The sequence below is a fragment of the Dendropsophus ebraccatus genome, chromosome 4, assembly GCF_027789765.1.
Source record: "Dendropsophus ebraccatus isolate aDenEbr1 chromosome 4, aDenEbr1.pat, whole genome shotgun sequence".
Lineage (NCBI taxonomy): Eukaryota > Metazoa > Chordata > Amphibia > Anura > Hylidae > Dendropsophus > Dendropsophus ebraccatus.
The window spans coordinates 143,629,485-143,653,786 of NC_091457.1; the positions used below are offsets into that span (position 1 = coordinate 143,629,485).

Genomic DNA, 24,302 nt, shown 5'->3' on the forward strand with positions numbered 1-24,302 from the left:
TAGGAAGTAAACGTGCTGATACATCATGCCACGCCCACTAACTGGCGGCGCGGGGTGATGACGTATGCGGCTCAGAGTCACTAAATTGATACAGGAAGGAAAGAACGCGAGGTAGTGTGATTGGGGGAAGTGGAGTGGGGTGGGTGGGGTCATCCTGTATAATATATCCATATGTGCTCCTGTGTCAGACTGGAAAGAATACACCACTTCCTGCAGGACATACAGCAGCTGATAAGTACTGGAGCACTGGAGATTTTTAAATAGAAGTAAATTTACAAATTTGTATAACTTTCTGACACCAGTTTATTAAAAAAAAAAAAAAAAGCTTTTTAAGAAAGAACGTGCCATCCCATCTTTTGGAGGCTGTATCCCATGTTCACTGCACAGAATACAGACACAGCAATGACTATGAGGAGTTGGCCTCTAAAACACAAAGGTTAACAGGGAATGGGGCAATACTACTTACCCCTCCAGCTCCCCCCATGACGGCCCACTCAGCCGAACACTGGCCGTGGTGTGCTGTCCTGGCTCAGGCGGATTGGCTGTCTGGCTTGGAAGTGGCTATGGTCAGCTGGGGACATTGGGGGAGCGTGGAGAGGTAAGTATATGCTCTTATTATTTTCTATATTACTGCAGCTTTATAGAAAAAGTTTCTCTCTTCGGACAGTTCCTGACATGGACAGAGGTGGCAGCAGAGAGCACTGTGTCAGACTTGAAAGAATACACCACTTCCTGCAGGACATACAGCAGCTGATAAGTACTGGAAGACTTGAGCATTTTAAATAGAAGTAAATAACAAATCTATATAACTTTCTGACACCAGTTGATGTGAAAGAAAAATATTTTCGCCGGAGTACCCCTTAAAGGAGTTGTCCGGGAGCCAGATTTTTTTTTTATATATTGCTCCTGGTGCATTTAAAACAATAAACCTGTTATTCTTAGCGGAAGACAGCAGCAACACCAGAGGAGGACACAGAGGGAGCCTGAACAGGTAAGCACAACATGTTTATTGTTTTATATGCACCAGCAGCAATATCTTAAAGGGGTACTTCGGCCAGGGGGCATTTTTTTTCCTGGTACCGGGGAGGAGGAGGGAAATGACATCCACTCACCTCCCCGATTCCAGCGGCGGACTACCCCTTTAAAACTGACCGCTGGACAACCCCTATAGAGAACCCCTTTAATGCAGCTGCTGGACTGTCACTTCTGTTTTTTATCCACAATGTAGATTTTGTTGGTCAGAATCTTTGCTGTGGATTCCCATTGACAATAAACCTTTTTTTTTTTTTTTTTTTTTTAAACCTCTGACGCTGAATATAACATCCTTGGTGTGAATGAGTCCACAGGTCCGATGTGTGTCCAGAACTCTAGAAGAAATCAGTTTTTAGGGGCCAGTGCACACTGAGGAATCGGCGCTGATTCCCCACTGAAAATTCCTCCTTTAATATTATGATGATAGTGTGTGAATAGACCACAATGCTGTAAAACGAACTGCTTATATTCCCACAGCCTTGGTAATATGTCTTTCCTGCTCCATCATAAGACTGGAGAACATGTGGCCTATCTACCCCTCTAGATGCAAGTGCCTCCTGCAGTCTCTCTGGGTGCCCCACTGAATTATCCTGCTGCAACATCCGACCCTTGATAGGCTGTGTTGGATGTGGCGGCCGGATTGCTCAGTGGAGGACCTGGAGACACCACAGGAGAACATAGGGGGCAGCATGGAGAGGTCTTTATTATGTTGTATGGAAGAGCAGCACTATATTTAAGTAGTTCATTGCCAGAGTACCCATTTAAAGGGAAAGAGCCTTGACTTGCAGATACACTTCATCCATTAGGTGGCAGCAGAGGGCAAGCTGTTTTCCTTTTGGATGAGAGCTACTTTTCATCTTTTCCCAGTGGAGCATTGTTTGGTCTATAAGACTCCACATGCTTCTTCAGTCCATTAAACTCTTACACTGAAACTACCAGGTATAATTGGTAATTTGTATTTCAGGGGTAGGGAACCTTGGCTAACAGGGCAGCCATGATGGGAGTTGTAGTTTTGCAACAACTGGATTAGAAAGTTTCATCATAGAAAATGATAGGATCGGCCCAGTTTCTGTTACTTTGTGCAGCTGCAGCTATATCATTGTGTTCCCCTTCCTTGCAGATGTCTGAAGTAATGACGGAATGGAGATCCTGCTGTGGTAAAGAAAAAGGTGATGAGGATGAAGAACAGGAAGAAGAAGAAAAAGCAAAACCTGTCGGTAATAGTCTCTGCTGGAAATTGTTTGCTAAGAATTAGTGTGAGGGTGCGTTCACACCACTACTGTGCCCTCTGTGGGGTGTATAGTGCAGCAACCTGTTAGAATGGGATGACAACATATATAGGCACAGGCAGACATGGGCCCTGTAGACTTGGCCCATATGTAGTCTGCTGGTGACTATATTTGGGTCATTTTCTGAACGTTTGTGTTTGGTCTGGCCATGTGTCTAGAGAGTCCTGCCTGTCTGTGGCATCCCATTTTTACATGGTCCATTTTCCATCGTCTGTCCAGAGAATGAGCAGGTTTATTCTTTGGACGGCCCATCCCAAGCCCTTCACCCCTCCGTCTCCCTTCTGGTGCCGCTCGCCCCCCCGTCTTCCTCCGGTGCCGCTCGGCCCCCCCGTCTCCCTCCGGTGCCGCTCGGCCCCCCCCCATCTGTCTACCTCCAGTGCCGCTCGGCCCCCCCGTCTGTCTCCCTCCGGTGCCGCTCGGCCCCCCCGTCTGTCTCCCTCCGGTGCGGCTCGGCCCCCCCGTCTCCCTCCGGTGCCGCTCGGCCCCCCCCGTCTGTCTCCCTCCGGTGCGGCTCGCCCCCCCCGTCTGTCTCCCTCCGGTGCCGCTCGCCCCCCCCCCGTCTCCCTCCCGTGCCGCTCGGCCCCCCCGTCTCCCTCCCGTACCGCTCGGCCCCCCCTGCAGATTTCTACAGAAAACATTTCAGCATTTTACTTTATTTTACTCTTTACAATTATATGTTTGGAAGTTTACTACTTTGGTAATTTTTTTGTGTTTCTATGCTGCAATAGATTTTCGCTCTGGAGGCCGGGATTGTCTCATCTTCCTCATTGATGCCTCTAAACAAATGTTTAGGAGCCTGAGTGATGGCGATTTCCCGCCGTTTGATATTGCTCTGCAGGTAAGGATCTGTCACCTGCACTCCTATCCCTGTTGGTATTACCGCCATATGCTTCCCTGCATTATACAGAGCCAGTGTTATTTTTAAGGTGCTGTTCAGATGGGTCTGTAAAATATTGACATAGTTTAAAAAAAAAAAAAATGCTTTTTTAAAATTATTTTTATGGATGGGGAAACGCCTGTTAATATGTATGGAAAACCTTTCCCCAATGTGTATTGCATCAGTATGTCATCAGAAAAGCATCCAAATATAAAAGAATAAGTTCAGACCTGGCAGATTTGGTGCAGTTTGTGCATCATAAATCCGATGTGATTTAAAGGGAATCTGTCACTAGTTTATGCTGCCTTAAATCAGGGCAGCATAAACTAGTGACAGAAATGCTGAACAGATCGGTGTATTAATTACATCATTCTGTTCAGCCATTCTCCTAATATGCAGGAGAATAGGATTCTTGCCACACCCCTCCCCCCGCCCTCCAGCTGCTTATTGACAGGTGACTGCCTATACACAGCATGGATAGATGCCAATCAGCAGCTGGTGGGCGGAGTTTTCTGCTTCTCATGAATATCCAGGACTACTGGGCTCATGCACATAATAAAGAGGACTACTTATTGTCCATGTTATTCATGAGGATATCTCTGGATCAGCTGCACAGAACAATGTAAGTGATACATCATTCTGTTCAGCTTCTCTATCACAAGTTTATGCCACCCTAAGATAGGACACCATAAACCTACTGCCCGAGTCTCTTTAAAGGGAAACTCAAGAGGATGATGGTTGACCTTAGGGAAATCAACCAAAAACACTGCAGAGACACCATCTCTCAACACCAGTGACTCTAGGAATGTTGCCCCCTAGGAAATCAAATATGCAAAAATACTGCGGACACCATTGTGTGATTCTCAACATTAGTGAGCTAGCCAGACCTTCTACGGGGAAGTAACAACCAAGCCAATGGGGTCTCCCGTTAAGGAAACCACCTTCTAACAAGCCACAGTCAAAAATGACAGGACCTGGGAAATACCCAAGCAAGGTGTCCATCCACAGACAGCTGTTTCGAGGTATTTGCCCCTCATCAGTGTGTAGTAGGATTCTGGCTAGTGGGAGGAAAGTCTAGTAAGTACATTCAAGAGAATAATGGTTGACCTCAGGGAAGGTGGTTTCCTTGACTGTAGACCCCCCTTGGCTTGGTTTTTCCTTCCCGGTAGAAGGTCTGGCTAGCTCACTGATATTGAGGAACACGTGATGGTGTCGCTGCAGTATTTTTGCTTATTCTATTTCCTAGGGGGCAAAGTTCCTAGATTCACTAACGTGATGGTGTCTCTGCAGTATTTTTGCATATTTAAAGACAATGCTATCTAATCTATTGCCATCATGTTATAGAGCTGGAAGAACTGAGCAGATTGATATATATCTTTATGGGAAAAGGTTTAGTGTAACTTGTAGATTGAAGTACCCGCTCATTCCTTGATAAGGAGCTCAGTGGGCGGTGTCACTCAATGGACAGGACTCTTTAGCATGGAACCATCCGAGATTTCAATCAGTAAATTATATTGAATCTTTTCCCAAAAGATACATATCAATGCGCTCAGCTCCTCCTGCTCCATAACATGGGGCCGATAGCTAAGGTAGCATTTTCATGGTGATGGTTTTCCTTTAAGGGGACCATCTGACCGTCCCAACCATACAACACTTTCTTTGTCACTTTTTTTCTTTTGATGTGTTTTTTTTTTTTTTTTTAGTGTATCCGCAATGTGTATACCAGCAAGATCATCAGCAATGACCGCGATCTCCTTGCCGTGGTTTTCTTTGGCAGTAAGGAAAGCAAAAGTGCTGATTCTTTCAAACACATTTATGTTCTTCATGATTTGGATACACCAGGTAAGAGGGTTATGTTTTAACAGACAGAACATCTGTGTTTCCCCGCTCCCTTAGCACTGTCTTCCTTCCATGATTTCACTGTGAATTCACATGTACAGTGGTGTCTGGTAGCTTAATTCTGATGGATTTTTGATTTATTAGCAACAAGTAGAATCCAACGTTATTGCCTATTTAAATACTTATTGTTCAACTTTCTGGCAACATAATAAAGAAGTTATACTTACCCCTCCGTGTGCCCCCACAGCGCCACCAGCTCAGTCAGTGACAGGGTATTTCTGAGCCGGGTCATGATATTGCAGCATCGGCTGCTACAGGAGGTCAGCAGAGGACCATGAGTGGTGGCTGGTGGAGAAGCTGAACAGAATGATGTATCACTTACATGTGGAGCTATTTGGATATATCCCCCTAAATAACACGGACTCTGAGCACTGCACTCTAGTTATCTTCATTATGTGCGTTTGCTCAGTAGTCCTCCATATTCATGAGCACCAGCTCCCTCTGCTCCCTGGCAGATGATTGGCAGTTATCTATTTATATTGTCTATCTGTACTGTGTATAGCAAGACAGCTTTCAATCAGTAGCTGGAGGGCGGAGTTACTGGTAGAGCATTAAGCCCATTCTCCTGCATATCAGGAGCACAGTTGCCCTTTTTCAGGGCAGAATAAACCTGGAGACAGATAATTTAAAGTGTTTTATATTTGTAAAGGAACTTAGCTAGACTTTCATATGAGTATGTAAGGCCGCATAGCGCAAGGTGGCAGCGATACTATAGTCAGTGTCTATCCACAACTGAGTGTAGACTAGTTGAAAGGTTATGAAGGTTCTGAGCTACCAAACTGCCACTATCTATAGCTTGTGAGTTGTAACATGACCCATTCACTTGTATCAGTGATGGAGTTGCGTGACTCAGTGGTTCCTGGGTACCTGACTGGTAATTGCTAAGTAATCCTAGCCTGGGGGTCTGATAATAACTGTAAATGAGCGCCCATGATCATTGTCATCAACTGATTGTTGTGTTTATTATGCAGAATGATAATCGGCCGATTTTCGTTCCGTGTAATAGGGCCCTTAAAGGGACTTATCTTTCTATGTTCTTGCATTCTTTTGCTAGAAGCCCACAAATGAAGGAGTCTAAGTAGTCCCCTCCATTATATTCTTGAGCTAAGTTGTTCTCTCTATGCATCAGCACGCCCAGTTTGTGGCTTACAGTGGAGAAATACAAAGGAGTAGAAAGCTACAAATTACAGATTTGGAATGAGCTTCCTTTATCCTACTTACAGATGACTTAAGTTTAGGGTTTTGAGAAGGGCGCGTTGGAGGTGACAGAGTATTTTTAAAGCATTACTGTCATCAGTCATGTCAAAAGTTATTGATTGCAGGTATCTTGCACATGCTCTACTGATGATACACGCCGGGCATTAGATGGTTGTCTAAGCAGCTATAGTGTCCTGCAGTGTCTCTCTATGCATGATAGCAGATTGGGCAGGCAGTACAAGTAAGCTTGGAGGATCTGGTTTGCTCTTCGCTGCTGCCACTGCTCCTCTCTCCCTCCATTGTGACATTACTGTTGTGGCTGGCAATTATCTGGCTTGTAAGCGTACATATATCATTACAGAAAGCCAATTTTCCTCTGGGTCATTACTTGTTGCCGTATGTGAATATAGGTGCACAGCGAGTCTTGGACTTTGATAAATACCGAGAAGAGAAGGGAAGAGAGTACTTCTCTGAAACCATCGGCCACTCATCGGACTTCTCGCTGGGGGAGGCTCTCTGGCACTGCACAAATCTCTTCAGCAACGTCAAGATGAAGTTAAGTCACAAAAGAATAATGTTGTTCACCAACGAGGATAACCCGCACGCCGGGGATTCTGCTAAAATCACACAGGCCGTGACCAAGGCGAAGGACCTGCGTGAACTGGGTAAGATATGGCGAGAACTTTTCACAAGCATGGTTTAAAGTGTCACTGTTGTTTCAAAAAACTTTGGTCTGGGTCTGAGTGTTCAGTCCTGTACTGATCGTGAGAACGAGCCAGGAGACGTCACATGATGAGTCGGGCTCACAATGTAAGTCTAAGAGCTTGACTCTTTTAACTAACACAGAGCGGGGAGCAAATGCAGCACGCTTCTCTCCACGAGCACTCGCACCCGGACCGGTCTGAACTTTTGACATGTCTCTCTGTTACATCAAAAAAAAATTTTTAAACATATTTTTATTTAGATTTTTCATTTTACAACACTTTAGCCAATGTGGACGAACAAGCCCACTAAAAGAGTAGGTAAGCAAGATATAACCAAAAAGTACATAGTAAGCTCTCACAAGGCAAGATTTGTAAATATAGTGCTTCAAGTGTCATCTCAAAACTATATCAGTAACTTTGTCAAACTGAAACTGTCCCCCCCCCCCCCCCCCCCCGCCCACTGCTCATAATTCTCTGACTTTTCGTAGGTCACGGCTAACTGAACTATACCAAAATTAGGAATTAGGGATAGGGATTCAGAACCCTTCCATTTTGTGCTTATGAAGTAACTTTCAGTTTTCCCAGTGAGCCTGCCACGTCCTGTAGCATATACCATCTGGTAGTCTTAAAAGGTTGCATAAGTTGGTGTATCTCATTCTGGGAGAGGGAATGGCAAATGAAAGATCTCCATTTCTTAAAGAATCCTTTAGTGGATTTTTCCTTAGAGCGTTGGACTTCTAGATGGTCCATATGCATATATCGTTTAACCTGACCTACCACCTCTTCCACTGTAGGCATGAGGGACACCAACCATTTGGACAGTAAGCATCGTTTCGCTACCAGTACAAACACATGCTGTAAGAGGGTGATTTTGTCAGTCTGTTGTGTGGTGTGGAACAGTAGAAAGAGGGGGTCCATCAGGATGGTCACCCTCAGTTTCTCCCTCAGCGCTTCCTTTAACTTGACCCAAAAATGTTTGGTCATTGGACAGGAGATAAGCCCATGCACCACATCTGTAGATCGCTCGTTACAGTTTGGACAGGCCTCAATGCGGTCGGACCGTTCTGGAGTCTTGGGGAGGGTGAAACCATATGTGACATTGTGGATCAGCTTAAATTGGGTTTCTCTCCAGTTGTCATTGATCACTGCCCTCCGCACCGTCATCCACCCCTCCAGAATCTGTTTACCTAGATCTTCTTTATTAAAGTATGTCTCCCAATATCTGAACACCTTAGTCGTGGGGAGCTTAGAGATCTGGCTTCTGATTGCCCAGTACAGGTGGGATAGAGAGTGAGAAGGCTCGGATACCTGTATTACCTCATCTAGAAAATTGGATTGTGTCAGAGACTTAAGGTCCCGCACTCTAGTTCTGAGAAAGGAAATAATTTGGTTATAGAGGAGAAAGTGACCCGCAAGTTCAACCCATATAACGTCCCCGGATCCCTACCCACTAATATCCCGAGGTATCTTAGATTGGTGTGGGTTACCTCCACCGGAAAGGACTGGGTGCCCCGAGACAAGGCAGAGGAGCCACGAGATAGATCTAATAACGTGCTCTTAGCAATATTGATCCTAAACCCTGACCTTTTACCAAAGTCTGTTCTACAGTCAAATACCATCGCCAGGTCCCTCACTGGATTTTCCAAGAATATAAGCAGATCATCTGCGAACAGGGCTGTCCTGACCAGGATATTACCCATCTTAATCCCCTCCTTACTTCCTCTATGGTGACAGGGGCATTTAGCATATTTCTTTCCTCATCTGTCAGATTGGGGAGATGGGTCCCACCTAACCAGTCCCTAACAGGTTCGTCCGTGGGGGGGGTGGGGAGTCAGAGTAAAGTGTCTGAAAAAGTCAGCGAGAATGGTATTGACTTTGGATGGGTGACTGTGCGGGGTGCCGTTATGGTCTTTAAGCAATTGGATGTGATGGGTTGCATAGGGGCCCTTTGCCAGACTAGCTAATAGTCTCCCTGGCTTCTTGCGTGTCTAAATAATAAGCCGTCGAAATGAGAGCGGTAGATATTTTCTCTGTTCTCCAACCGAAGTTCATAGGACGCTTTGGCTGCCTGCCATTGAGTCTTAGTTGTAGGCGTCCCCACCCTTAAAAAATTAGTGTAGGCGTCGCGCAGTTTCTCACTATATTCTTTCAGTTTTTGGTGGATCAATTTCTTTTTAGTGGCTACATAGGCCATAATGCGGCCCCTCAGTACTGATTTTGCCAGAATAACTGTGGGTTGGACATGTGACCTGCATTATGGGAGGAATACTCCATCCACCACCCCTTTAATAATTCCTTAAAGTTCTCGTCTCTTGCCAACCCTATCGGCAACCTCCAGAGGTAATCTGTGCCTCTAGGTAACTTGTTGAGGAAAGAGGGAGATACCGGTGCGGGGTCCTCAATCTTAACCAGATGGGTGCAAGGCACTAGGGTAGGTGACAAAAATCTAACATGGACCAGGAGTCATGCAGGTGTGAGTAGTGGGTAAATTCTCTGGCGTCAGGGTTGGTCCACCTCCAGATGTCAGTAACCCTTACCGCGGTCCCCCACTTTGGAAGCGTTAGATCCCTCGATCTCGGAGCCAGATGCGCAGGATTTTGGGCCAGGTGAGAGGAGGAGACAGGAGATGAGAGGGGAGGGAAGAGTGAGACGGGGAAGAGGTGGGTGAAGGGGCAAGCGGAGGAGGGAGGATATGGGGGTAACAGACAAGAAATTAGTCACAAAGACTGGAAGGCGACGGTTCCGAGTCCGTTACCCGGGGGCTTTGTCCCCGATTGAATGCGGTCAGTTTCAATAAGATCAGTTTTTCGGGCGCACAGTGGGGTCAGAGTTGTCAGCTTCGCCCCTGGATGTTGCTTCTCCCCGGTCTCCCGCAGGTGGAGATTGTCCACGCGGCGGCGAGTGACCCAGGGCCCGTGGTGGGCTGTGTCCTAGGTAGTCTTTCAGGCCCTCGGCAGCTTCATCCGCTGTGGAATATGAAGAGAACGAGCCATCCTGATGGAACACTTTCAGCACTGCTGGGTACAGCAGAGCAAAGCGTACTTGCTGGTGAAAAAGTGCTGTGCATATCGGAGAGAACAGCTTCAACCGAGAAGTCTCCGAATATGAGGATTCTGTGCCCCTGTATCTCCAGCTTCTCCCTCCTCTTGCGGAAAGCCCTTTGCAGTGCCACTTTATCCGTGAAGTCCAGGAATTTGACGATGACCTGCTTCAGTCTTTCTTTCTGGTTTAATCCCGGGGGAATGCCCTCTCCTGGTGCCTGGCGCAGATAAGAGCCTAACCGGTGCGCGCTCTCAACTTTGCACGGGTGAGGGAGGCCCAATAGCTGGGGGAGGGTCGTCTCGCATAAGTGTAAAAGGTCTCGCTGGCGGACAGATTCCGGGACCCCCACTACCCGGAGGTTGTTTCTTCTCGATCTGTTTTCGAGATCCTCCATCTTTTCCCATAGGCGCTTGGCATCCTGCTCCATCGCCTGATAGCGGGAGGACATAGCCTCTGACATGTCTTCGACAACACTGATCCTCTCCTCAGCTGCCATTATGTGCGCGCCATGCGCCACTACCTCCTTCTGCAGCTGCCTCGGTGTGTTTGCCACTGCCTCAGTCACCGACTGTTTAAAGCCAGGTGTGATTTTTTTAGCCACTTCACTTGCCAGTGCAGCATAGTCTGTAGCGAACCCCTCACTGTCCTCTTCCCCTCCCGAGGAACACCTCTCCGACCTGTCTCGTGATGCAGCTCTGGAGGAGGCGGGCAATGGCGCCAATCCAGATTCACCGCTCTCTAGCCTCCGCGATTTCCGACCTCCAGACTTGGCTGTGCCGCCCTTCTTATGCAGGTATCGCTCCATGCAGGTGTCGGGCATGCAGAGGACTCTCTGGGACCCGGTCAGGGTAAGCTGCGGGTGTGCGGGCCGTCTTTTGTTAGGGTCTCGCCACGGAGCCGAGCTGAAGCGCTCCCTTATTGCATGGCGCCGAAATCGGAAGTCGTCAAAAGTTTTTTAAAAGAATAGTGACACTTCAATAACTTTTGAAAAGTTACATGTAGCGAGTAGACTGGCAGCTTTTACATTCTTATGATTTTGTGATATATTCAGGGATTGTCTTGGACCTCATGCATCTTGAAAAAGAAGGCGGTTTTGACATCTCTCTGTTCTACCGCGATATTGTGAATACCGATGATGATGAAGACCTTGGCGTACAGTATAAAGCTTCCAGAAAGCTAGATGACCTCATGAGGAAAGTGCGAACCAAGGAACACAAGAAGAGAGCATTGTGGAGGTAGAGGACCAATGTTTAGCATTCTTCATATAGCCTGTATTTGTTACATTTGAAGAAAGGTTTCATAATTGCTGAGAGTTGTTCTCTCTTGTTGATGTTCATTGGGAAACACAGCACCCTCCTAAATTCTGCTCTTGTTATCTAGCTTGTTCTCTGCGTCCAGGGTGGTTAGTCTCTGGATCCCACTTATATTAGGGTTATCTTAGGGTTAATGTTTCATATGTTTTGGTGTTTAATACTTTGGTGTCTTCTACTGCTTATGTACAGACTGGCTTAGCTTACTGCCTGTAGGGAAGATATAGGCTGGTAGGAAGAGCTAGCAATTCTCTTTATTAGTGCTTAGTGTCGCCCTCTAGTGGCACCAGGCTATAGGCACGGTGCCTGCGTCCCCCAATGAACATCAACGAGAAAAGAATTTTACTGTGAGTTTTTACAAAATCTACTTTTGCTCCCTCTGAGATCTAGTCGGGTGTATCCACAATTCTCACAACACTTTAAGGCCACGTTCACACTTATTATGACAACGGCCTTTCTGTGACTCGCCCGTGTCACAAAACGGCCGGCGTCAGTGAAGTTTATATAAACTTAATTTCTATTGAATTAGGATGCAGGCACATCCGTGTGTGCCCGCATCCCAATTAACCATTGCACACAATGGAAAGTGCGTCTGGAGCTGCACTTTCCATTGTGTGAACTGACAGGTCTGTGCGGCCGCCATTTAATGAATAGCGGTAGCACAAAACTGACATGCCAGTTTTCGTTGCGGCCACTAGGGATCCCAGCCGGAGTGTATACCATGTGTATACACTCCAACCAGGATTCCATTCATTTTAAACGCGACGTATCTTTTGTATTAATCACGGCCGTTGTTGCAATTTGCAACAACAACTGTGATACAAAAGATATTATGTGAGGAATGGCCTAATACTTGGGTTGCAGGGCCATTCTATGGCCCTTCTTCCCTGCTTGCGCTCTCTTTGCGGGGTTGGAGGTTGCTGACCGACACAGTGTTGGTTTAGTGTAGGGACTCATGTGATCCAGGGGACCTGCACGTGGTACGTGAGACAATATGGTTTGATCAAATTATATACCAACATCCTGGCGGTGGTATTTAAATGTGGCCGAGAGGCATTAGTGTCAGCCATAGGTGTGAGGTGCAGCAGCTCCTTTCTCTCCATGTCCGCTAATACTTTAATACTCACAGCTAATATGGTGGTTTTAATGATTTTTCGTACTGCAGAATCCCTCTGAAGCTGGCTGATGACCTCTACCTTGCAGTGGGAATATACAACCTCATCCAAAAACCTAAAAAGCCAGCCATTGTGAGACTGTGCAGAAAGACCAACCAGTCTGTAAAGACTAAAGTAAGACTATTGAAGGATACAGGGAGCCTCCGGCATCCTAGTGACATGAGGAAAGCTCAGGTAGGTAAGGTGATGGCAGAAGCACACTTCAACAAATACCAGAATAATAGCAAAAAATACTTTGTCTCCCGCTCTGCCTTGTCCAGACATCATTTGATGTCTTATCTAAAGTCTGCCCATGTATCATAAGGTGCTCATAGCTATTAGCATATACTATTATCCTCAGACGCTTTGCAGTATATAGAGATAGCTGAATGTGTGTAACAGCAGTGAAGCCGGAGCACAAAGCAGGGAACGGTATTGGGAGTTGTACAGGATATAGAGAACGCATCCAAGGATGCTGGAGGGCAGAAGAAACGTCCTTCCACTTCAGATAGGGTTGGGGGGGGGGGGGGGTTAGTGTAGAGAAGCTACAAGTAGAGCTGACACTTGGCTACTCATTTGCCTATAGTCTTTGAGTTATCAGGACTTTCTTTTTGCTTTTCCTGAACGCATGATCAGCAGTATTGAGTTCAGTTGGGTGAAAATGGGGACAAATTGTGTATAATATGTCGCTACAACTGGAAAATATATAAACTGCTTTGAACCACAGAAGTTAGAACTTTTCTTGCATTGGGTCTACACTATGGCGGAGATTTATCAAACATGGTGTAAAGTGAAACCGACTCAGTTGCCCCTAACAACCAATCAGATTCCACCTTTCATTTTCCAAAGAGTCTGTGAGGAATGAAAAGTGGAATCTGATTGGTTGCTAGGGGCAACTGAGCCAGTTTTACTTTACACCATGTTTGATAAATCTCCCCCAGTGTGTCTGGTGCCATTATTGGTGTACCCATCACATTCATTTCTCTGTGGCCAGACATACGGCAAGCAGCAGATTGTGATGGAGAAGAAAGAGACAAAAGAGCTGAAGAGGTTTGATGATCCGAGCCTTGTGCTCATCGGCTTTAAGCCTATCAGTTTGCTGAAGACGCATCATTTCATCCAGCCGGCACAGTTTGTTTATCCAGAGGAATCACTGGTCAGTGGTAAGTCCTATACTGGACATGAAGAAAAAAAGATGGTCACCTACTGGGGATCCTGGATCCTGGGCATGATCCATCACACTTGACAATAAATGCGCACGCTTTGTAGTCCTTTTTAATGTCTTTGGTTTAACATGCAATAGACAGAACCCATGTTATAGCTGTGCACTAGCCTGTACATGAAATGGAATATTTTCTTTTAAGGTAGCACCACACTTTTTCAAGCTCTGCTCATTAAGTGCCTGGAACGCCAAGTGATGGCTATTTGTAGGTATACTCCCTGCCGAAATTCACCACCTCGCTTTGTGGCATTGGTCCCGCAAGAAGAAAAACTAGATGATGAAAATGTACAGGTAAAACCTCCAGGTGAGTGCATTACAGAAATTAGGTTGATGTTAAAGGGGTTGTCCAAGCTTAGAAAAAGATGGCCGCTTTCTTCCAGAAACAGCACCACTCCTGTCTTCAGTTTGGACGTGGGTGTGGCTCAGTTCCATTGAGAATGTGAATGGAACTGAATTGTAATACCACACACAACCTGAGGACAGGGGTGGTGCTGCTTTTGCAAGAAAGTAGCTGTGTTTTTTCTTATCCTGGATAATCCCTTTAAGGCTGTATTCACATATCTGTGATATATGGTCAATAAGCTGACTGTATATCAGAGACTGAACTGTTACTGAATTGCAGTTAAAGCTCTGCACAACTGTACTAACACAGCTGTGTCAGTTCAGTAGCAAGAGGATTAGCTGTTATGGTGTTTACTGTATCATAATGAATTATAATGCAGGGAAAGTAGCTGGACAACCCCTTTAAGCATGGAGTCTGGATGTTCTCCAGTCTTTGTGTCCTCTGGGGACTCCATTCACACTCTTAGAACATGCAAAATGGTTAAAGGGAATCTGTCACTTTTACATCCTGCTCAGAGCTTAAAGGGGTACTCCAGGCAGGGGTTATTTTTAGGGTATGGCCAGGGAAGGGGTGGAAATAGAGGCTGCCGGTAACTTACCTCCCCAGTTCCATTGCCGGGTCCCAGATCGGGTCGCCCCGTTCTTCCGTCTGGCCACCGGTTACTTGTCTGAGCTGCGGCTTGAGATGTGACGTCTCAAGGCAGCTCAGCTATTCAGTGGTCGGAGCAGAGTCCCGCCTCGGCCTCTGAATAGCTGAGCTGCCTTGAGACATCACGTCTCAAGCCGCAGTTCAGACCAAGAAGCGGCGGCCGGACGGGAGAACAGGGCGGCGCGATCAGGGACCCAATGCCGAAACCGGAGAGGTAAGTTACCGGCAGCCTCTATTTCCACCCCTTCCCCGGCCATACCCTAAAAAAAAAAAACCGCCCAGAGTACCCCTTTAAGTCTCAAAAAAAAAATATTCCTCCAACCACCAAACGGGAACGGTTTTGAAACACGTTGGGACTAAATACATTTTTTTCATCGGACATCCATTTTCCATTGTCTGTCATCATCAGACCTGCGTCTGGTTACCTGTTTGATGGTTGGAGGAATTGTATCTTATGTGTATTATCCCTTGGTGGATATCGGAAGTGGCGGCGGTCTGCTTTATGTTTTCACAAGAGTTGTGCCTCTGCTGTCTGCCAGATGAGTTACCTTACCTATTCCTCTCACCCTTTGTTGATTGATCCTCACCATGGAGCGCTGTCCATTTTCCTCTCTAAGGCCCAGTTCGTACTTAGCAAAAACGGAGGAATCCCGCCGTGCTCAGTGTCCTGCAGTGAGTGGATGGGAGGGCGCGCACATGTCCGCTCCAAACGCTCTCTGCTCAAAGAATTCACACGTCAATTCTTTGAGCGCAGAGGGGATGAAGCGGACGCGCGCGCCCTCCCATCCACTCACTGCAGGACACTGAGCAAGGAGGGATTCCATGGCGGAGAGCTCCGGCTGCCTGTTTTTGCTCAGTGTGAACTGTCTTAGTTTCTCTACAATGTAGGTGATGTTGCCTTGATAATTAACAGATAAGAACTGGGGGGGGGGGGGGGGACCTGGAAAACAGCCTTGTCAGTACAGAAGGAGGCTCTTTTATAAAACTTATTGCAGAGTTCCTTATATTTGCTTGTACTATTGATTTGATTTCTGCAAAGTTGTTTGAAATGACAGCTACACTTTAACCCCTTAACGACACGCCCTTACTGTCTGGGCCTTAACGCAAGAGCACGAGCTGAGCCCGCCCCATAGCGGGTGAGGACCGGCTGCTATCTGCAGCCAGGCCCCCACCCTCAATGGCGGGCCGCCACAATCGCGCGGCTGCCCGCCATTAACCTCTTAAACGCCATGATCGCACCGGGGTGTTTAAGTATAAGTGACCGGAGCATCTCCGGTCACTTAGCGATCGGGACCCCCGCAGTGTGTCTGCGGGGGTCCCGATCGCATTTCCTGACTGCTGGAGGTCTCTTACCTTCCTCCATGCAGTCCTCGGATCGGTCATCAGAAGATCACAGATAACACTGATCCCTGCTATGCTATAGCATTGAAGGGATCAATGTTATCTGTGATCTTCTGATTTTCCAGCCCCCCCCCCCCCCAATTCTTATCTGTTAATTATCAAGGCAACGTCACCTACATTGTAGAAAAACTAAGACAGTTCACACTGAGCTAAAACAGGGAGCCGGAGCTCTCCGCCATGGAATCCCTCCTTACTCAGTGTCCTGCTGTGATCCAATATATGTAAGTGATAGTTCCCTAAGGGAACTATAAAAGTGTAAAAAAATAAATAAATCAATAAATGTTTTACAAAATGCCCCAAAGCCCCTCCCCCAATAAAAGTGAAAATCACCCCCCCCTTCCCATTTCATACATAAAACACATAGAAAGTAATAAAGTTAATTAACATACTATATACCGTAGCGTGCATAATCGTCTGATCTATTAAAATAAAACAATACTATTCCCGCACGGTGAACAGCGTGAAAAAAAGCAGTAAAGAAAAGCAGAGATTTCTTTTTTTTTAATGCCATTTTTTGTATAAAAAAATTAATAAAAAGCAATTAATACGTTTGATCTAGAAAAAAATGTTACTAATAAAAACTAGAGATCATGACATAGCCCCATATGACTTCATAGGTGAAAAAATAAATGCGCTTTAAGAGTCACAATAGGACCATTTTAAATATGCCTATTTGCAAAACAAATGGTTTACTGCTAATAAAAATAGTAAAACGTTAGAAAACCTAGTAACCTGCATATCGCTTTGTTCAGACCGACCTAAAGAATAAAGGAAAAATGGCAGTTTTACCGCAAAGTGGATTGCGTAAACATGGAGCCCCCCAAAAATTTGCGGAATCGCATTCTTTGACCCAAGTTCACCCCATAAATGATATTTTGGGGGTTCCATCATTCATTTTATGGCAGATTGAAAGATGCAAAGTACAGCTGCTCCTGAAAAAAACAAGCCCTCACATGGCCCTGTAGGTGGAAAAATGAAAGAGTTATGGGTCTTAGAAGGCGAGGAGAAAAAAAAACGAAAACGCAAAAGTGACAATTGGCCCGGTCCTTAAGGCCATTTCAGGCTCTGTCCTTAAGGGGTTAATGCTATGTTCCCATGCTGTATAAACAACTGCTGTTCGCACTGTGTCAGACTGGAAAGCACTGAGAGCACTGTGTCAGACTGGAAAGAATACCCCACTTCCTGCAGGACATACAGCAGCTGATAACTATGGGAAGACTTGAGATTTTTTTTTTAAATAGAAGTAAATTACAAATCTATAGAACTTTCTGAAACCAGTTGATTTGAAAAGAAAAATATTTTTACTGGAGTACCCCTTTAAGGAACACCTGAAGTGGATTTCTGCTGATTCATAGAGGTATAGGAGAAGGTGACCCTGGGGTATCCATCTATCTCCTGTCCCAGATATAGCCCTTTTCCAGTCTGACTATGTCTTTCATTCTAATCTTGAACTCATCAGGTGTGGAATGAATCCATTACGAGGCAATGATTGTACGAGCTTCATTCGAAACACACTGTGTACCACAACAGCAACACTAATATTCCTGATTGTCTATTCAATTTAGGCTTCAATCTCACTAGCTTGCCATATGCCAATGATATCCGCAAATGTGACTACCCCAAGGTGGTTCCACCTAGTAAGGAGCAGGTGGATAAGATGAAGGAGATTGTCCATAAGCTGAGCTTTATGTACAGGTACGATGGGGTGGATATTAGTGCATCACTGTTATATAGGAGCCGGGATAGTGAAGTAGAACGTGACCTGAAAATCCCTCACTTTTCTGATACCAACAATGGTAATTTGTGTTGGAAAATGTATTCATGAACAATTATGGATACAGCGCTTGTGCCACCATTGAATGTGATCAGAAACTGATATTCTAGGGATAACTTTACAGTACAATACTGCAGGAGGAGACCAGAGGGATCTCTTATTAAGGAGTTATCCCATCTTCTCTTGTTATCCCCTATCCATACCGGGACCCCCACTGATCTCCAGACACAATCACCCTGCAATGAATAGAGCCCTCAATATACCCTGAACTCCATTCATTCTCTATGGGGCCTCTGCTTTTGAGTTGAGCACTCAGAACTTTGTGGCAGCTGCATAGAGAATAAATAGAGGGCAGGCTGAGGCGGCCAGACAAGCACGGTGAGTACTCTGTTCATTGCAAGGAGATTGGATCAGTGGGGGTTCCGGTGGTCGGACTGCAAGCAATCAGCTTCTTATGCCCCATCCTATGGGAATGTCCCTTTAGGAATATGTTTTAATATTTAGTCATGTAAATACAGAATAGTAATTTGTAGAGATGAGCGCACCGGGTTCGAGTCGATCCGAACCCGAACATTCGGTATTTGATTAGCAGTGGCTGCTGAACTTGGATAAAGCTCTAAGGTTGCCTGGAAAACATTGATACAGTCAATGACTATATCCATGATTTCCACATAGCCTTAGGGCTTTATCCAACTTCAGCAGCCACCGCTAATCAAATGCCGAAAGTTCGGGTTCGGATGGACTCGAGCATGCTCCAGGTTCGCTCATCTCTAGTAATTTGCCTACACTCTTATTAACCCAATAATTTCATGGCGATCTAGGAGCGACGCATTTGAGAATCCTGTACTACAACAACATTTACGTAACTTCGAATCCCTCGCCCTTAATTTGACGGTCGCAAAAACCAATGATCTAACATGTAAGATTTACCTGGCTTCCTCCTCACTGATCTAGTGTTCTAATGTGGTATAAGTGCATTACATGAGCATGAACCACTTCTGTATTGTGCACTTACCTCGTTTTTGTCACGTAAATGGCGGTGACAGTGGTCCGGGTATACAGCAGGGCTCATGATGTCCTTAACACTTTAACATGTTTTTTTTTTTTTTTTTGTAACTCCAGCACCAAAGACAGGCATGATAGATAATCTCATGGGATCTCTGGCAGAAGAATTTAAAGAACTAGTTTACCCTCCTGGGTATAATCCAGAAGTCAAAGCCGTGAAAAGAAAACAAGGTGAGAAAAACAGCACATGAAGTTTATTAGTATTGCATGGAATGCATTTTAAAAGGGTATCCCAGCCAGAAGAACTGGTAGCGTATACTGTAGATAGGATATGCCTTTGCGTGCTGACCTTGGGGGAAAGGGGGGTGCACTGCAGAGAAATTCGAAGCCCCAGCCTTTTAGCCTTCACAGGGACAATGGGGTGAATGATCTGGACGCTTGTCATGCTAGGAAGGACCTAGAGGAATGGCGGAAGTGACCTAGTTTTGCATTCCGGCTTGCTCATTGGTCCAGGAATGGTCAGTTCTGTTAACAAGTTCTTCAGTTGAAGGAGAAGTCCGGCCAGACCTTTTTTTTTTTTTTTTTTCATTTTAGCAAGTGCTGAGCTGGGGAGGATAAAGAAAATATTATGCTCTCAACTCCCCCACTCCTGCGCTTGTCGCTGTATACCGCCGCTCCACTCCCTGGACGCTTTTAAGTCTAAGCGGGGACAGGTGACTTAAGAGGTGTAAGGAGAAGGGGAGCAGTGACAGGAGACACCGAGGAGCAGAGAGATCAGTGTAAGCACAAGGGGAGCAGTGACAGGAGACACAGAGGAGCAGAGAGATCAGTGTAAGGAGAAGGGGAGCAGTGACGACAGGAGACACCGAGGAGCAGAGAGATCAGTGTAAGGAGAAGGGGAGCAGTGACAGAAGACACTGTGAGGAGCAGAGGGAGCAGTGTAAGGAGAAGGGGAGCAGTGACAGAAGACACTGTGAGGAGCAGAGGGAGCAGTGTAAGAAGGGGAGCAGTGACAGAAGACACTACTGAGGAGCAGAGAGATCAGTGTAAGGAGAAGGGGAGCAGTGACAGGAGACACTGTGAGGAGCAGAGGGATCAGTGTAGTAGTGTAAGGAGAACGGGGGAGCAGTGTCAGGACTCCAGTGTCCAAGTTCTTGCACACAACTCACCTGCTGCCTTCTTCACCTCCACAATATGGACGGGCCTGCAGACCTGAGGTGTCAGTAGGTGGAGCCAGCCAGGCCACCCTGCACAGGAGGATCCCAGGGCAGCAGTCAGAGCAGGTAACAGGCCAGGGCATATCTCACACACACCACAAATAGGAGACACACACATGCGGCAGACAGCTGGCCCAGCACTACTACAGAACATGGTCTTCTTCTCCTCCTCCTCCTCTTCTGAGCCGTCAGCGACAGCATCTGGCAATGGGTGCACTCTGTCTGCTGCAGCATCCAGACCGGCAGTGTGTGTGTTACTGTGTAGATGATGACGCTGTTAGCGTTTGCAGGCAGCCCTCAGTGTCAGTCAGCAGCTCTCACAGTGTCTAGTGAGGGCCCTTTTTGTAAGACTTATAAACAGCACAGCGGCGGCCAGCCCCTGTGCTATAGCTTTACATTAATACAGAAACTTAAAAAAATGCAGACCAGGCGGCTCCTGGGCTGCCAATCAGGGTAGCCCACCAGGCATTTGCCAGATCTGGCAGATTACCAATCCGGGCCTGGTTTGCAGCTCTATTGTACTGAAACGAATAGAGCTGATTTGCAATACCATACACGACCCGAGGACAGGGGTGGTGCTGTTTTTGCTGTGTTTTTTCTTATCCTCAATAATCCCTTTAAAGCTGCATGCACATATCCGTGATTTATGGTCCATATGCAAGTTGTGTCTCATTTTTTTTATAGGTGATGATGGAGGCCAAGCTGCAAAGAAGGCCAAGACCGAAACCTCCATTTCTGAAGCAGATCTCAGAGCCCACATCAAGGATAGAACACTGGGAAAGCTGTCCATACCCGTGTTAAAGGAATGGTGTCAGACTTTTGGGTTAAAGGGTGGGAAAAAGCAGGAATTTATGGATGCACTTATAGATTACTTTGAGAAAGACAACCAGTCAAAGAGTGCCTAGACTAAACTTCAGGTGCATGGAGTTTATACTGTATAAAGCAGCATGTACAGTGGGTGAAATAAGTATGTAGTGTTTAAGCAGCTCTGCCTAGGATGGCACCTGTTCACTGGTTGTATGCTGTTTGTTTAGTGCAATAACATGAAGATGTGAGTAATGCAATAGTGCCACCTGCAGTCTTCTAAGAGATCTGCTCCAGTTAGTTGTAGAACCACAGGAGTGGTAGGACTCCAATGGCTACATCCATGTTTTCAAGTCTGCAGGATTTAAATGCTTAGCAAACCCGAACATACTGGATTTATACTCACATAGTTGTTACTGATATCTGGTGAGAATTTTATGTCGATAGCACCTTTAGGCCAGATTCACATGTAACGTATCCGTAGCGGGTTTCACGCTGCGAGGTCGCCGAGAAAGCTGCTGAGGATGTCTCTCCTGTCAGTGTCAATGTGATTACATATTGGCATCCTGCTGCGAGTACGTAAGTCCCGCCCCCCATTAACCCCCCATCGCCGGCAATAAACTTTACCTGCTCCACGCTCCAGATGCATCTGAGGCTCCCAGAGATCGCGTACAACCAATCAGTGCATGGCCCGGCCAGGAGTCTCAGATGCGATGGGAGCATGGAGCAGGCAAAGTATCTTCCCTGCGGCACTTACATACTCGCAACAGGATGACAATCCTGATGTGAGTATTTAATCCCATTGACACTGACAGAACAGACATCCACAGCGGATTTCGCTGTGAACTTGCAGCCTTATATCCGCTGCGGATACGTTACGTGTGAAACTGGCCTAAGAAATATATTTACTTAGAAAATTGGTGACGTGTTCAATACTTATTTCACCCGCTGTAAAACATAGCAAAATATTACCATCTTCTCCATGTATCCAGATGTAAACACTTGGTTCCAGAGCAAGAATAAATGACATATGCCGTACCGGTACGCCATCTTGCGCAGAGGCTCTATAAAGCAACCTAACATCTAATGATGGGCAGTGATCACAATGCTGCCCACCATTAAAGGGGAATATCAAGGCTTAGAAAAGATGGCCGCTTCTTTCTTTTGGATCATATTCTTTGTATTCTCATTCCCATCACTGTCCAGTAAACAGTACAGAAGTAACAAATACAAACTTATCAAATGTACCAGTATTATCAATTATACCAGTATTGGTATATTACATACAGTGTTGTAAAATAAGTCGTGTATATATTACAAAAAATGGCACACAGAGAACAATAAAGAAGCACTGCAATGAGTTCTCCTTCTTCCATTTTTTTCTCCCAACATGTTTCTAAAGTGTCATGGGCGATACATCTATAAAGGCAACAGGTGAAAACAAAAGAAAGAATAGAGAACAAAAAAGAAAGCAGAAACATCAAAAACTTGCCTGCTGTACACTCCAGCTCCTCTCTCGTCTCTCCTCACAATTACAAGCTAAATACAATGTATAAAGATATCTGAATAAGTATGTGCATTACCAGTTTGGGTACATATACCGGCAGCACTCCTCCTCCCCCCGTCCCTATATCCCCACTCCCCTCCTTGGCACCATGTACAATACTTATATATAAATGTACTCTCTACCTAGTGAGAGCATTGCTGAGGTCTGCAGAAGGACTGAGCTTGGTACACCAGGAGCGTCTAACCACCGCCCCCATATCGGCTGAAATTTACAAAGGCATTTTCTTTTAAGATGCACTCCCCCTTTCCAACCTGATAACTGTATGATGCCATTTTCTGCTGAAATTTGTGCAGTGTCCCGCCCCAGTCACTGATTGGCTGAGCAGGCAGTCGATCATCCAGGTACATGATGTTGCAGCTTGAAAAGCTACAGACGGCTGGTGGCTGTCAGCTGGACCAGGGACCGAGACTACAAGGCACGAGGACAGGTAATAATAATTTATTATTAGAGATCAGCAAATTTTCAGTAAATAAAACAAAGTGCTTCATTATCCCTGCAATCTGCTCATCAGCTACTGCCTTTTAATTTATTGCCCCTCAGTGCCATTCCTCCCCAGATGCTGGGAAAAGCTGGACCCAGTCCTGGGAAACGTTCCAAGGACTAGATCCAACTTTTCCTAGCATCTCTATTTATTTTTCACAGGACTTCTCCTTTAAAGAGAAACTATCATTAGGATACAGTGCCGTGGATCCATGTAGTAGTAGCAATGGTAAAGTGGTGCTGGAGAAGGGTTGAGCCCAGAGAAGCATAGAAAGTAGGTACTTTGCACTGTTGATTGCAAATTAAAGTAGTTTAATTCACATTGGTGGTAAGGCAGATAAAAAGTAATGTTTCGGTCTCCATGACCTTCATCAGACTCCTCATGAAGTGAGTGTAAACTGTTGTGATGAGAAGTCCTGGTAATACAGCTTTGGAGGACAGCTTCAGTGCTTGGTAGAGGTACAGACTGACAGATCCCGGCATCCTTAAGGAAAGTGTGTCGGCTGTCAGCGTGATGGCGGCAAAAGCCGTGCCTGGACTTTATCCTCTGCGTTGTTTTTGTGTAGGCTAATGAAGGTGTTTGGTGCACTGGGGGTGGGACTATCACCCTCAGTGCCCCACCCTTCTAATGAATATTCATCTAGCACTCGGTAATGTTTAGAGCCAGAGTAACCCCCCCCCCCCATACTCATTAGGAGGGGCGGGCCGCCAAGGGGGATCAGTGCACAGAGGGTGGGAGTCCCCCAGTGCACCAAACCGCCTCAACATAAGGATTCACCTACAAAGTACAGGAAAACTGCACTGAGAATGAAGGTGAGAAACTTACCTCAGTGCCCTATAGGGACATAACAACATGTTAGAGAAGATGGCCACTTACCAGATGCCTTCCAGCTGCTTACCTAGAAGAAGGAAGGAAATAAATAATAGGAATATAATAAGTGAGGCTATAACACAGGGATCCCATCACATCTGGCTTTTCTGTACAGATTTCTAGGATTTTCTCTCACCTGCCATTCACCCTCTATGCCTGTAGGTGGCAGTATAGAGCAGCAGCAGTCAATGCAATCAGCTTATTACCAGGTTACAGTAAAGTGACAGCTATACAGATCCATACACAGAGGTGACACAACATACCCAGCATGACAGGGCTCAGGCGGCGGGCCAGGCCCCGGGAGAGGTCGTACACGTACAGCTGCACCGGCTGCGGGCCCTCAGCTTGCTCCATGCTGACACTACAATCCGTACAGTTCACCACGGCCCGGGGATCCCGTCTGACAGCCCAGCAACACAAGGCGCTGGCCAGACACGCCCACTGCGGTGAGGCCAGCCAATCACAG

At 46.1% G+C, this 24,302-nt stretch overlaps 1 protein-coding gene and 1 long non-coding RNA gene across 6 annotated transcripts; one reads left to right on the forward strand and one right to left on the reverse strand.

Moving 5' to 3' along the window:
- The first annotated feature begins 23 nt into the window (after positions 1 to 23).
- Positions 24 to 22,322, forward strand: LOC138788899 (X-ray repair cross-complementing protein 6-like). Of its 5 annotated transcripts, none has more exons than XM_069967283.1 (13): positions 24 to 111; positions 2,153 to 2,249; positions 3,050 to 3,159; positions 4,902 to 5,040; positions 6,705 to 6,959; positions 11,092 to 11,275; positions 12,516 to 12,699; positions 13,499 to 13,667; positions 13,869 to 14,030; positions 17,684 to 17,813; positions 18,714 to 18,811; positions 19,015 to 19,128; positions 20,799 to 22,322. In XM_069967283.1, the coding sequence occupies exons 2-13, from the start codon at positions 2,153 to 2,155 to the stop codon at positions 21,017 to 21,019; spliced, it is 1,863 nt and encodes a 620-aa protein (XP_069823384.1). In that variant the 5' UTR covers positions 24 to 111; the 3' UTR covers positions 21,020 to 22,322. The 5 variants fall into 5 exon arrangements, with proteins under 5 accessions (XP_069823384.1, XP_069823388.1, XP_069823385.1 ...); XM_069967284.1 differs by lacking the exon at positions 24 to 111 and adding an exon at positions 185 to 266; XM_069967285.1 differs by lacking the exon at positions 24 to 111 and adding an exon at positions 709 to 788.
- A 103-nt stretch (positions 22,323 to 22,425) lies between these two features.
- On the reverse strand, positions 22,426 to 24,244 carry LOC138788901 (uncharacterized). Its single transcript, XR_011362666.1, has 3 exons — positions 24,100 to 24,244; positions 23,843 to 23,864; positions 22,426 to 22,457 (listed from the first exon to the last, which is right to left on the reverse strand). It is a non-coding gene; the product is annotated as an uncharacterized lncRNA (long non-coding RNA).
- Between the last annotated feature and the right edge of the window lie 58 nt (positions 24,245 to 24,302).